The following is a 13,801-nucleotide window of genomic DNA, read 5'->3' as shown; positions in this document are numbered from 1 at the left end:
TGTAAACACACCAGTATCTTACTCTACTAGGCATTGATATGCCTGTTTGAGTATCCTTTATCAGTCTTCTCAGTCTCAGTATCACAATGCTCAAATGTGTACAGTTCAAAATTCTACTATTTTTTCAACCTAGCAGCAACCAAATTATTTTTAATGTATCATTCCTCTCAGCTTCACTGTTTATTTGTTCACGTTTCATATGGCATTGGAGCATCTTTAAATCCTTATTGACGCCTGTTTGATTTTGCAGTGAAAGTAGCAAACTACAGAGGTTTCCAGAAGCTCAGAAAGCTCCATTAGCAAATCGCTATGTTAGAGAAATTTCTTTAGAATACTTGATAATGTGTCTGCTTTGAAAGGAGTGCCATTATCTGCATATTTACACATCGGATCACAGCCAGAGCAGCAGCAATGGTGGATTTCATCACTGTTTCTTTGTCTGGTCCTGTGACAATAACAACGGGGTGCTGGCTCCTTGGTACAGAGGCCCTTAAAATCCCGATGAAGTATCCGTAGCGTAGGAATTTAAAATTACCTTAGCAATGAGTTTTGCCCCTTTCACCAGTTTTTCAAGCCTAGAAAAGTTTTAAAGTGTTAGGGTTTGGGTTTTTTCTTCCTTGTCTTCTTGTATTATTAAGTACACACCCCCATTGCAAATAAACATTGTCCTGGTTCCAGCCAGGATAGGGTTAATTTCTCCAGCAGCCAGGAGAGGGCATGACTAGGAGTCCCAGATTATTCTGTACCACCGTCTTCCATGGGGATGGGAGAAGGGACCTTTCCAGGTGATACATCCTGGCAGTGGTCAGCTGTTGTTGGGAGTTCTCAGTATGGTGAGCACTCATGTATGAATCATTTGCCTCTTTCTTGTACACCGTTTTATTAATATTCTATTCAGCTGTTTTGCTTGCAATTAAATCAGTTACACGAATCATTTGTTTAAAACGTAAACCACTTTACTGAAGTCAGAACTCCAGTAAAATTGTTGTATGCTAGATTTTACTAGTGTTAAAAACTGATGAAGATCACTTTCTGTAACAATGCCAGACACCAACACAACTAACTGAAGCAGACGACAGGCCTGCCTCTCCAGCAATCTGAAAAGATGATTTAGAAGCAATTTTAAAAAAAATCCTTCAAAGTAGCTTAGGTAAGTTATGAGTAAGTCTTTTTTTGCTCAATTACTTGTGGGAAAACTGATTTTTTGACACATGACCACAGTAGGAAAAGGAAGTGAATGCGGTAAAGTTCACACCTGTATTTCCCTGAAAAGCAAACCACTGGCATTAACTAAATTACTGCCTAGTTTTGTGGCTACAGCCTCTATTAAGAGTAGAGAAGAATTCAGCCCTACATTGTACGGGCTGAAACCTATGTCCATACTTACCTTTCCACAGGCTTTCCCTAACTTGCTTTCAGTAACTGTAATCAGAAAAAGGCAACATACGAAGGCTTTCTCCTGTTGTTTCAGCCATTCATCCAACCAAGACATGCCTACGGAAGCTCAAAATAAAAACCACCCCAAAACAAATTACATCCCTAAACTCAAAGTTTAAAAAGTAGAATTTTATTCACACATATGAAACAAGACAATAGCCTTCCTGAAACCAGCTCTCGTATTTCATGATTCTAATCAGACCTGTAAGATGTTCCTCCTACTAAGACAGTACATTGTTTTCCATGTCAGTGCCACCAGTGGCCACTGTAACACACACTGCTGCCGTAACTCCCTCCTAAGAGAGGATACCATAATTAATCATTCTGGTGCTGCCATTCAGACAGAAAGTCTGAGAAATGCAAGACATGTTGAGAGATAAGTGAAATCTATCACATGGGGTCAAAAGAGTTACATCTATCATGTCCTAAGAAGTCTAGAAATTGCCTCAGGGAAGTAAAAAGTATTTTGTTGCTGCGGTGCTTTTGAAATACATTTGACTAGAGGTCTTTAAGAAATAGCTCATTTCAATGCACATTTAATTAGTCTGAAGTTATGTATTTGTTAACAGGGACAGCTCAGTGTTAAGAACATGTTACGACTAATTGTCTTGATTCAGTTCTTCACCATCAACCACCAATGCATAAGTGATACACACCTCTCAGTGGAAAAAAAAAAATTGTACCTGCCTTTAAAAAAGCAGCAAGAATTAGTATAAAAGAGTGTTTTGGTTTTAAACACATGAAGAATTACTCAATAGCACAGAAATTATATGTTGTCACAGAAAATCAGAAAATTATTCCCCAGAAGAATATAGTTTTGTTTTATAAGGAAGTGAACAATACAGTGGAGAATTCTGGACAAAGCATTTCAAATAAAAGGATAGGTACTGAAGTACTGAGAACTGAACTGTTCAACATTACCAAACAGAATTTATCCTGGAAAGAATGTTTAGCTACAGCCTACCATTCCATCTGAGTAAGGAAACACATGAAAAAACTGCATTTCAGTTAAAACCTTTTGTTCCCAAAACAGCTCACTATGAACCATTAATAATTCAAATAAGCTGCACTGTTAATCCTGATGTACACAGATGCTGTAGTTAAAATTCTTACCAGAGGAATGAATACTTTCCTTCATTCTAGCCACAAATATGAAATTCTACAGCTACTCAGCAAAGCAGGGATTACAACTGGCAGAAGTAGTCTTTATGGAGCCATAAGGATGGATGGAAGTCCCAAAGCCAAGAGGTTTTTGATGGGAGTTCAAAACTTGACTGTATCTTCATTTACCACAAAGCTGGAATACTTACAGTCCTTCAGAAGAATGATGGATATTCGGTTCCTTTGCATGTGTTTGTCTCTCCAGTGCTGCTTCCATTCGGCTTTGTTTTAAACCCTACAGGATACAATTTAGTAAAATCTCAGTTTGCCAACATGCAGATAAAAGCTTTAGTTGCAGAATGAAAACTTTTCTGAAAAATCTTTTTCAGTCCTCTACAAATCACAGTTTTTAACTTTCTTTGGAAATTAGAATGGGCAGTTTAAAAACAATAAAAGCCAAACTACATGTCTTCTTTATAATTAGAGGCTATACAAAATAATTTCAAATATATAATTCTTGTTCATTTGAAAGTAAATCCACAATTATGTATAATCTGAAACACCAAATCCTCCCTTTACAGCTTCCTCAGTGCAAAGAGTTCATTGCATCATTTTCTTTCTTCATAAGTGCACAGATGAATATATGAATCAGTAACACAAGTCACAGATTTTCACAACTATGCTGACAGTCTCTACTGGACCTTCACAATGACATGAAACAATTACTGATGAACAATCTCTGCAAAAGTGCCAAATCTGATCTCAAATGTGATACTACCATTCATACTGAAAGAAAATACATAGAAGAGTACTGAAAAATAAACATATTTACTCTACCTGTCTACAAAGACAGAACTGATTGGTTTAGAATGGCTGTAAAACAGTGGCTATAAACATGCCTGACAGTCAAACAAGGTACAAAAACATTAACTAAATATATATATATATGATATATACACTGGCTCACGTGAATTCTACTGAACCCACGACAATACTTATACAATACAAAACACCCTTAAATGTAGCAGCTGTAAATTAGAATAAGACACCTAAAAACCAGCCCCCCCTGTAGGGCTTTTTGCTGCAAACAGGAGCACCAACAGCAGTGCAAAATTACCACGACACTTCAAAACCACAGCAGCACATACCAGGTAATATCCAGTGTGGTAACCACTCATGTACCAGGCTATCAACATGCTCCCCAATGCTTCATCGTCCTCGGCAGTGTCTGGCCTCATGGGTGGTGGAGGAGGAATCAACTAAGAAATCACAAAGGAAATATCTGTGTTTCAATAGTTTCCCAGATTAGAGAGCACCTAATTCTAAAAGATTAAAACATAAAACTGAAAAATAGGAACGCATCCTCAGTTTGTTCTCTGAAAAGGATTCAAAGCTGATGTTTTATTACATGAATACATGTAATTTCCAGAGGCTACGAAAAAGAAGACTCTCCCAGCTTAACTGTACACAAAAGTATTACTAGCAGAAAATACCATCTTCAGTGAAATGCTGTTAATACAAAGTGCAGTTTCTTCAAATAATTTACGCCTTGATACTCTTACCAACAGCTTCACTGTCACAGAAATGAGTGCAAATCAGACTTTGTACGTCAGATTATCATAATATTCACAACTGAATGCATTGAAAAACACGTGAAAAATACAGGAAAACAGAACATATGTGTTCTGAAAACACAGTGAGCAAACCTGAGAACACCAATACTCATCTTCCCCATTTTTCTGTCACTTACTGGTGGTCCTGCTGGGAATGGTGGGGGCCAGCAAGATAAAAATGGCAGAGGTACCTTGAGTTTTGATCCAGACTACATGGAAAAAAAAAGTAGAACAGTACAAATTAAAAGAGAATTTGAGGTATTAGGATTTGACTTAAAAGAATTATGTGAAACAATTCACGTACCTTAAACAACAGACAACAAACCCCAGCCGTTTAATGAAAATACAGACAGTAGCAATTTCTGAGGCACATTCCATAACTTGAGAAGTATAACTTAAGATGACTCATGTCACTGAGGTAAACACTACTGGAACAGGCCTCTGATTAATACAAGCATTTTTTAGTTTTCCTAAGTGGAAGTCAGTGGTCACACTCTCAACAGGAGGAAACAGATCAAATAGTCACATGGGCAAACAGATAATTTCTCTGCTCCCAGGCAGATGGGGCTAAAGTTGACTAAATTACATTCTGTCAGTGAATGTCCTTACAGAAAGATCCAGATACAAATCAACTGATAGAAAAGAAGAGAAAATAAAACCTTATAAAGAAATGTTGCACAAACAGTAATATTTAGAAAACAAAATGCCGCGTTTTAGAAAACAACTGCACTGTTACTTAGACTCCTACACAATAGGAAAACTGAAGGGTGTATCAATACCCCATTCACTCCTAATTCAAGAGAGCAGCTACAGCTCTATGACATGCGGACATCACCTTTAAAGCCTTCAACGTCCTGTGAAGTGAAACATACCAATTGGCTAGAAAAAGCAAAATCTTAAAACATCAACAGCACTGTCATTAATCACATCACCAGAATCCAGGGAACAATATCCCTCGTTTAAGTTAAAAGATGATTGGAAAGCACGTGTTAGCTAAAGACCAGAAGGTTTTCCTCACTAGACAACAGCACTGCAGAATGACTATAGTGTGGCCAGATTATTATAAAATAGCAAACCAACAGATATTGACATGCATATCTGTACATCCATTCTCAAAATGCTGCTAATTGAATTCTAGACAATGATAAATATCATAATATTGTCTCAGGATTTACAATAATAGCAGGCTTAACAATTGTACATACATTATTTTAATTTAGGTTGAGCTTACCTTTCCTAGGCCTGGGACTGGCGGTGGTGGTGTGGGAAATCTCAAGTTTTGAGGGGAAAATCTTGCTTTTGTGTAGTTGTTCTTGTTTCGAGATGACTGGGAAGATTTTTCACTTTCATCTGTTGAATATGGAGTCTCATTTTCATTCTAGAAGACACAGACATTTTTATGAAATGCACTAAACAAGAATTTACAACAATCAATTTTAGTGTGAAAAAGCTTGGAAAGTCCCATTCACATCCTTCCCTCTCTCCAGCCCTCCCAGTGCCACTCAGGAATAACTTCAACTGCTCACCATTTTAGCTATGTTATCTTTCACTGGTGAATCTCTTGTTGTCCCCTTTCTTACATGCTGAGTTCAAGAAGTAAAGGGATGCTTTCATTCCCTCCATCGGTTTGTGTCTGTTTGCAACAGAATTGCACATCGCTTCTCACTTTGAACACAAGCAGTGCACCAAACATACTAAAAGAAGTTGATTCTCCTGCTTTCCCATTTCTTTACAGAAGAATGAAAAAGTCTCTCACCTCCCCAGAATGCCCCATCTCATTTACTGTTTCATCCCTGGCTGGAGGAAGTAGATCAGACAGGTTCTGCTCCTCCTGATTTCCATATCCCGTGTAAGTGACCACACACGTGCCTCTCTTCTGGTTGATGGAAGCAATAGTTGCTAGATACAAATTACCATCCTCAGACCAAACAGCACTGCAGCTGTCACCAACCTTCCACTGCAACAGAAACAAGAGAAGCCTGTTAATACCTGCATCAACGGCTGGACAGAAGGTGCATTTTTCTAAAATACTTTTTGTCCGGAAAGATGGATCCCACCTACAGTGTTTCCTTTGTATTTACTGAAATTCCTGTACGTCACCTAAAAATAAAGTTTTTAACGTTATCACTCCACACCACCCCCCCAAATGTTACTCTCAAGGTAATGAAGCAGCTACTTCGGAATACAGAAGTACAACATGCAGTAGGAGCACCACTGGCATTTACAAGTGAGACGACCTGTTTCAAAGGCACTGTATTGCTCTTGTTTCTATTTCTGTTCTTTTTATGTTTTTTTCTCTTTATCATCAGGCGCTGCTCCTGCTTGTCTGAAGGCTCCGAGCACTCCCCATTCTTTAAGGCATTCTTTGGGAAGAGAAAAGACAAAGGAGAAACAAATAAACGCCAATCCAGCGGCCTCAACCCCAGGTTCCAGCCACGGCCGCGCCGACCTCTTACCTTGAAGGAAGCCACCGCCTTGTCGTACGCCTTGATGAGGGCCGTGTCGTCCCAGATGTCCGAGTCGTCGCTCTGGGGAGGCCACACACCCTTTAGCGCCATCGCAAGGCCCCGCTCCCGGCCCCGCTCCCGGCCCGCCCCGCCGTTCCCACCTGCCCAGTGCCGCGCCGGTACAGCACGGCGTCCGCCATGGCCGCGCGCCCGCCGCGCACGCACCGAGCCCCGAACCCGCCCCGCTGCCGGAAGCTGCGCGAGCCTGCCCGGGCCTGCCGGGGTGCGCCGCCGCCGCCGCCGCCGCCTACTTCCCTGGGCCTGGTCAGCCGCGAAACCCGCCCTGGCCAGCTGCAGAGCGGGAGCCAGGACCGAGCCGACGACAAGGGAGCAACGGAGTTGCTGCTGTGTTCAGTGCTGAGCTCCTCAGCACAGGAAAGACAAAGAGAAAAAAGGAAAGACAAAGAAAGGGTGCAGCAAAGGGTCACAAAGATGATTTGGGGTCTGGAGGGTCTCTTAGGAGCAGAGGCTGCAAGAGCTGGGCCTGTTCAGTCTATAGAAGAGAAAATTGAGAGAGAATCTCATCAAAACATACAAATATGTTGAAGGCAGGTGCCCAGACGAGGGTGCCAGACTCTTTTCACTGGTGCTTAGCAACACGACAAGGAGTAATGGCCATAAACTAAAACACAGTAAGTTCAACCTCAATATGACAAAGAACTTACATTGAGGGTGGCAGAGCACTGGAATACGCTGCCTAGGGAGGTCATGGAGTCTCCCTCTCTGGAGACATTTAAACCTCATCTGGGCACGTTCCTGTGTCACCTGCTTCAGGTGACCCTTCCTTGACAGGGTGCTTGGACTGGATGATCCAACCCTAACAATTCTGATTCTGTGAATTTGCTTAGTTTCTTACCAACTGCAGGTGTTACGGTGCCAGCACCAGCTACATTTTCCTTCCAGCTCTCCTCAAGCTGTGCCAGGGGCCTGTCACCAAAAAATGAATGCACTTAGATGTAACGAATCTTAAGCAAATGCTTCAAAAGGTGTCTCTAGAGACTGAATCAGTTGCTGAGGAACACATTCAGTGTAGGCAGCCCCAGGGGCAGCTACAGTGGGAGCCCAAGGCAAGAGGCTGTAAATTGCCAACCTACTGCACAACAAAGGGCACAATGACCAATGCCACCAGCTAGGGAACTAAGACACAGCAGGAGCCAGGACCCCTAGACTGTAAGGTTATAAGGTTATAAAAGCCCAGGGGTTCCCTTGATCAGAGTCCTTCTGCAGAGGCACTAGGTTGAGCTGTTACTTTGATAGTTATTGCACCAAGATTAAATTTTATTAAAGATGAGGACGTATGACAGTCTGCTATGGGAAACCTGGGGTTGAGCTGGTAAGGAATCTTGGTCTGACTGAGTGTGAGGGGTGTAGCTGTGAAGGGGCTTCATAGCTGCTTTGAAACCCAGCTCAGGTGGTGCAAATGTGACCACCAGAGTGGCTTCTGGATGGGCAGATGGGGAAGTTTCCTCAACCCTTTTCTTCTGGTCAGTACACAATATACTGAAGCATGCCTGTGAAGCTAGGGCTGAGTTTTTCCACGCTTTTATTCCTGAGGCAGGTTTAAGCAGTAGTTTCAAACCATTTTAGGGGCGTGACAATTTCAAGATCTGCTTCCATTGGAACTCATTAACATCGAGCCTGCAGCTTCTTTAACTTAGTATCAGGACTCGACTGAGTCACTTTTGTACATGAACAAAGTCTGCAACTCGAGAGGTACCTTTTTCTATAGGGCAGACTTAAACTGCATGTGACAGTGCTTAAAATACACATTTCTTATAAACTTTACACTTTATATTACATTTACATTCTTATACTGCATTTCTCCACAAGATTACCCATTCCTTATGTTCTTGGTAACTTCTTAGAAATCAACTGATATTGAAGCATTACCATTTCAGATTAGACAGTATTTCATGCAATATTTTATTGTAAAAATATTTTGAGATTTACAGTTCAGACCTCTGCAAGGTTAAGCACATTTTACAGGTGTGTTCCATTCTGAATGCAGCTCTACTTTCAAGAATTCAGGCAACCAAATGTGGTCTAACTGTAGATTCAGAAATTCTGTTACTGGAACCACTAAGTAAAACTAACAAATTCAAAAGCTAGAATAAAGCTATTGCTCGGTACTCTTATTCATACACATGCAGAACAGTGTAGTCAGTTTTAAAAGAGCACTGTAGACAACTAGGCCTATAGTAACCAGAAAATACTCTAATGTTAGTTGAACATCTCTGCACAATAAATGTTTAATCATTTAATGGCCAGACACTTTCATGAATGATCTTCTAGGTCTTTCTGCTTCATCAGTGCACTCTTATCTTCTCCATAGCAGCAGCTCATTTTGCTCCTGCCTGCAGAGACTTCCTTTCATTAGCTGCTTTTTGCTTTTGCTGCATGATTTCAGAGTCCCTGTGAAGAAAAAACAGTTGGATATCAGAAACTGGCTCACAATCTTTCTAAGCAGAATTCCCTGCCTTTAATAACCCCCACCTGAAGAAGGAGAAAAGATCAGTATAAAATTTCTCAGTTAGCCACAGTGTTTTTATTACTCTGGTAGTGAAGTTTTTCAGTGCATGCAGTACTTCATGAGGCAGACAATTTATTTGATTAGTAGAACTCATGTAATTCTTTTGATTTTAGAAGTAAAGGTCATAAGGGATCAAACATATTTAATAAAGCATTACACAATCTTTTACTGTTTGCCGTAGGCAAAAAATCTCAAAAAAAAAAAACAAACAAAAGCTTTACAGGACCTAATAATTTTAAATCTTTTTAACAGCAGATACAGCAAAATTTCATCCACAGTTTATGCACTGGCAAGTGATTTAGCTAATGAATAAAAACAAAGTATTCAAATGCTGTGTCAGTCAGGACACTGGATTCTTTCTAACCCATTTCCCCCTCCTTTTTCTGCATCAACATTTACTCAGTTTTACTAGATCTTACCTCTGTTTCCTCTGCGAAGCAGACAAGCTATCTTCTTTCCTTTTGCCTTTGTGGATCTCCTGAGTTTTCTTCAGGTTCTTTTGGCGGGCAAGTTCACGCTGATTCCCACCTGCAAGATAATATACAGTTAAACAAGTACTACCACTTGCTTTTTCCACACAGTCTACCTGTGAAAACATCTGTTATAAATGCAGTACAGTTTAGCACAATGTATAGAGCTGATATGGTCATATCTTCTATCTCAGTGTCCTCTCCCAGTGTACAACAGGAGAAATTAAAGGCTCACAGTTCTTACTTTTTCAATTCTATACTTCATGTTCAAGAGATTAACAAAATTCTAATATTCCTTACAGGAACAAAATGTAGTTTGCCAAAAAAGACTGAAGGAAAACTATCACAACAATAGGCTGGGCAAAATCATGTCAGTAACTCATCCAAAGAGGAGTCATCCACTCTCTAAACGGATTCCAGCATTTAATATAGCTTACAAATTAATTTTAGACTGAAAGAACAGCATTGAAATTGATTACACTCAAATACTATTGAAGAGGTAACCTCAAAATATTTTTTTATTTGAAATCAAGTGCAGAACTTAAGCCTGGACCTTAGCAACTGGGTGGCATTACTTCCAACAAAAGTGGGAAGAGTAACATCTGTAAGTATATGAAGACCCACATCACTGTCAGTAGAGAGGACACTTCTTCAGGGAATAGACAGCTTTCCCCAAGACTACCAATGTAACAAACTGCCAACAAGATAGTAATGCAGTCTCTGATCCCACAAAGTTCCTGAGGGCACAACATCAAAGCTATCCATCTAAATACTCAGGGTCTTCCACACACTGGTCACAGACTGCAAACTCTTCTGCATTAGCTGGCAATGTCTCCTCAGTATTCTCTTCTTTAGTTTTGTTTTGCTCCAATCTGCCAGACCTGGTTCACTGGTTTGGTACTTCTTCTGGACTGACAGTGTTCCAGATATGCTGTGCATAATCATTTGTGATATTGAACTAACATGATCATATTTTTTTATACTCAAAAATGACAATTTCATCTCTCCATAATTTCTGTTGTGTCTCTTTTCAGTCTCTCTAAATTCTTAAGACTGCCTATGCCATCTTTCAGTCTCAAAGCCAGAGATATCCATCTTCAGTGCTTGTAATTTCTGGTCTATGAAAGCATCTTAGGACCAGGTCACTTTTAAACAACAACCTGCTGGTAAGATCCATCACTTTGTACCCACACAATTTCTGAGCAGACAAAGGTACCCGCCATGTCAACAAGTAGACAAGAGCCACCCCGCAGAAGCAGGAGTTTGTGCAATCTTCACAACAGCCTATGGACTGCCTGGTAAGAGATGCCAGAAGATCAAGTAAAAACATCCCTGTATAACTGCTGCTTCCCAAGGGCTGCTCCTGTCTTGGAAGATATTTTTTGTCAGTGACAGGACATTAAGTACCACCTTTTGGAAAAGCTAAGAAAACTTTTACTCATCATCCTCACTGGCAACCTGTCCCCAAAGTCCATCTATTAGAAGGGCAGCTGTTTGTTCAGAGACTGAAGCAAACCAGCTGTCTCTGGCAGTACTAGTGTTGATTAGAACTTGATGACTCATGAGCAGATGACACATTCCAGCCCATAAATGGTTCCTGAGTTTTGTGGTGCTCAAGAGGCAAGAACATTATATGAATGACTGGGCAGCAATAAAAGAGCTCTTCTGCAGTGCTTTAAAAAAAAAAAAAAAAAAAAAAAAAAAGGAAAAAAAAAGTTATCTTCTTTTATCATGAAGAAAACAGAGAGGAAGTCAAAACAAAGGCTAAAGGCAGAATTAACCTCCACCCCAAACCTCACATACTTCCTTATGAGCAGTTACTCTCCACCCTTAACCTCTGGTTCTTCCTTTTCTCCCAAGCAAACACTGAGCACGGGCTCTGCAGAGTTTTTCCATACACACGGTGGGTTTTTAAATATAGGAACAGAACTCAGTTGTGTCACTGAAAAGCAGCTGGCACAGCAAAGCAGAGACAGTAGAAGAGCAGAGCAATACAGAATGCACACAAAGCATAGAGTACCAAACAACTGTCTGAAGAGAAACTCACTTTTATCATCAATGCTTCCAAGTATACATTGCTAAGAATTATTTGGCACCATTACATCACCTGCACTGAGTAAGTATCCCTACCTTCAGGGGAACCACTAGTGTTTACTCATTTCAACCTAATCTTCCATGAAATTGTCTCAACAGAAGACAATTCAGCTTCCTGAAATTCAAACATGAATGCCACAAAACTCGGCCACAAGTACACTTTTCCTGCTTATACACTTTTATATATTCCTCCTCAAGCATCCCCATCCTGACCTGCTTGTGCAAGACATAACCCTTAGTTCAACCTGTCCTTGCTCTTTCAGCTCCAGGAGAAGAAAAACGCAAGCAAAATCCCCAAAAGTGCCTCTTTATTATGTTCTGTGCATAAACTGTTTATGTTCCAGGTCTTCAGCTACACTTCAGCAGCAGTGTACTTTCGTAACTGTATTTTCGAGATGAATGTGAAAGCACGACCTCAGTTAAACACAAGGAGTTTCTGCATTGCCAAACATAACAGGCAGAAGGCTCAGGAGCACTCCCAGCAGTCTGGGCAGCCGGAGCATCCTGGGTCCGGTTCACGGTTCTCCGCCATTTTAGAGCCGGTGTACGAACGCTGCTGCTCGTCAGCACTGAACACGGTGATGATTTACCGAGTGCTCTTGCCCTTTAACAACAGCCTCAAAAACGTCAAGTTAACCAGCATAGTATCCAATGTTCAGCACTGATATGAAAGTCCTTTATTTGCAGTCTGGGCGGCAGGCGGGACTGAAATCGAGCGCTGTTTCAGCCCATTATCACCTTGACTTCTCTCCCTGGTCCCGCCACCACTGCTCCGCCAGAAGGCGGAGAAGGATGTTTTCGCCTCCAGCTTCGGACGACGGCAGGACGTGGAAAAAGCCTCCTCTGCACGCACTCACCAGCGGGGAGATATCGCTGGTGGGATGCCAAGTCCGCAACGAGCCAGACGCGGCAGCGACCTCACACAGCGGCCGACTCCCGGACCCCAGCCCAGGCGTGACTCCCAGCCAGACTGCCCTCCGTGTCGCGCCCGTGCCTAGAACCGACCACGACGGCGGCCCAAGTCCCACCGTCCACTTCGCTACCCGACAGGCCCTAAGCAGCCCCCGGTACTTACGGGTCATGGCGAGACCCTCAGGCCGCGCAGTACCGCTTACCACCGCTACCTGAGCAGTAACGTTCGCCTCTGCCCACGCCGCCAGAGCCCTCAGAGGCGCCGCTCGGCGCTGCTGCCCCTTATAGCACCTCGCTGGTTGCCGATGTCACGGCGCCGCGCGGACCCGGACCAATCAGCAGGACGTGCGCCGCTGCCTGCCGCCCCGTGGGTGGGAGCCCTGCGAGGTTTTTGCGGTGCGTCCGCCCCGTGCCCGGGAGTGAGGGAAAGGTGTGGGGGTTTGTTGTGACAGCGTGGGCTCAGGGGCAAAGCGGGCGCCTGGAGAGCTGCTGAGAGCCGGCTGAACCAAGAGCTACGCGGCTGAGGAGCTGCTGGGGCGTTACAGGCGGTTACGGCGCCGTTACTGGTTGCCCCTTACAGCCTCCCCCCTCGTGCCCCTCCGCTCCCGGTCTGCGCACGCTGATGACGTGTCGGGGCGCGCCGCCGGGGCGGCACGCCATGAGCCGGCCGGGCTCGCGGCATCACCGGGCCGCTGCCGCGCGCTGCTGACGCCGCCGAGCTCGCTGGCCGGGCGCGGGCGCGCGCCTCTCTTGGCGCCACCGCCATGTTCCGGCGGGCCCGTCTCACCGTGCGGCCCAATGTGCGGCCCCCGGGCAGGGCCGTCGCCACCGACTCTGGCGGGCTGGACCCGGTGCCGTCGGATACAACGGCGGCGGATAGAGCGGGGACCGCGGCGGGATCGGCGGACGCGTGGCGTGCAGAGAGGTGAGTCCCGCCGAGCTTGCCCTGGCGGGGCAACGTCGGGCCGCCAGCGGCCTTTGGCCGCGGATCCCCGGGAGCTGGACTGGCCTGTGTGGGGCGGGACCCGGCGGATCCCGGGGGGTAGCCGTGGTTTTCTGTAGCGTTGGTTGTCTTGGGCTGTCACCGTCTGGTTATCAGTGCTATGACTGGAGGCTGGCTCGTCCTGAGGACCTCGT

The 13,801-nt window shown here is 43.5% G+C and overlaps 3 protein-coding genes across 7 annotated transcripts in view; 1 reads left to right on the top strand and 2 right to left on the bottom strand.

Moving 5' to 3' along the window:
• Nucleotides 1-1,551: 1,551 nt before the first annotated feature.
• On the bottom strand, nt 1,552-6,864 carry SMN1 (survival of motor neuron 1, telomeric). Its single transcript, XM_066181524.1, has 8 exons — nt 6,760-6,864; nt 6,608-6,679; nt 6,389-6,514; nt 5,908-6,108; nt 5,383-5,529; nt 4,289-4,360; nt 3,687-3,797; nt 1,552-2,833 (listed from the first exon to the last, which is right to left on the bottom strand). The coding sequence occupies exons 1-8, from the start codon at nt 6,796-6,798 to the stop codon at nt 2,744-2,746; spliced, it is 858 nt and encodes a 285-aa protein (XP_066037621.1). The 5' UTR covers nt 6,799-6,864; the 3' UTR covers nt 1,552-2,743.
• A 1,703-nt stretch (nt 6,865-8,567) lies between these two features.
• SERF1A (small EDRK-rich factor 1A) lies at nt 8,568-13,226 on the bottom strand. The gene is made up of 3 exons (XM_066181520.1): nt 12,828-13,226; nt 9,608-9,716; nt 8,568-9,070 (listed from the first exon to the last, which is right to left on the bottom strand). Exons 1-3 carry the CDS (start codon nt 12,832-12,834, stop codon nt 8,998-9,000), a joined length of 189 nt encoding a protein of 62 aa, XP_066037617.1. The 5' UTR covers nt 12,835-13,226; the 3' UTR covers nt 8,568-8,997.
• Nucleotides 13,227-13,428: 202 nt separating this feature from the next.
• The window catches only part of BDP1 (B double prime 1, subunit of RNA polymerase III transcription initiation factor IIIB), a 51,296-nt gene continuing 50,923 nt past the window's right edge, over nt 13,429-13,801 (top strand). For all 5 annotated transcript variants that reach the window (XM_066181519.1, XM_066181518.1, XM_066181516.1 and 2 more), the window contains exon 1: nt 13,429-13,589. In XM_066181519.1, coding sequence (XP_066037616.1) covers nt 13,429-13,589 — 161 coding nt within the window. The remainder of the gene's footprint in view (nt 13,590-13,801) is intronic.

This window comes from Chamaea fasciata, unplaced genomic scaffold (assembly GCF_029207755.1).
Source record: "Chamaea fasciata isolate MVZ Bird 193981 ecotype frontalis unplaced genomic scaffold, bChaFas1.0.hap1 SCAF_4, whole genome shotgun sequence".
Lineage (NCBI taxonomy): Eukaryota > Metazoa > Chordata > Aves > Passeriformes > Sylviidae > Chamaea > Chamaea fasciata.
This window is presented reverse-complemented; position numbering and strand designations above follow the sequence as displayed.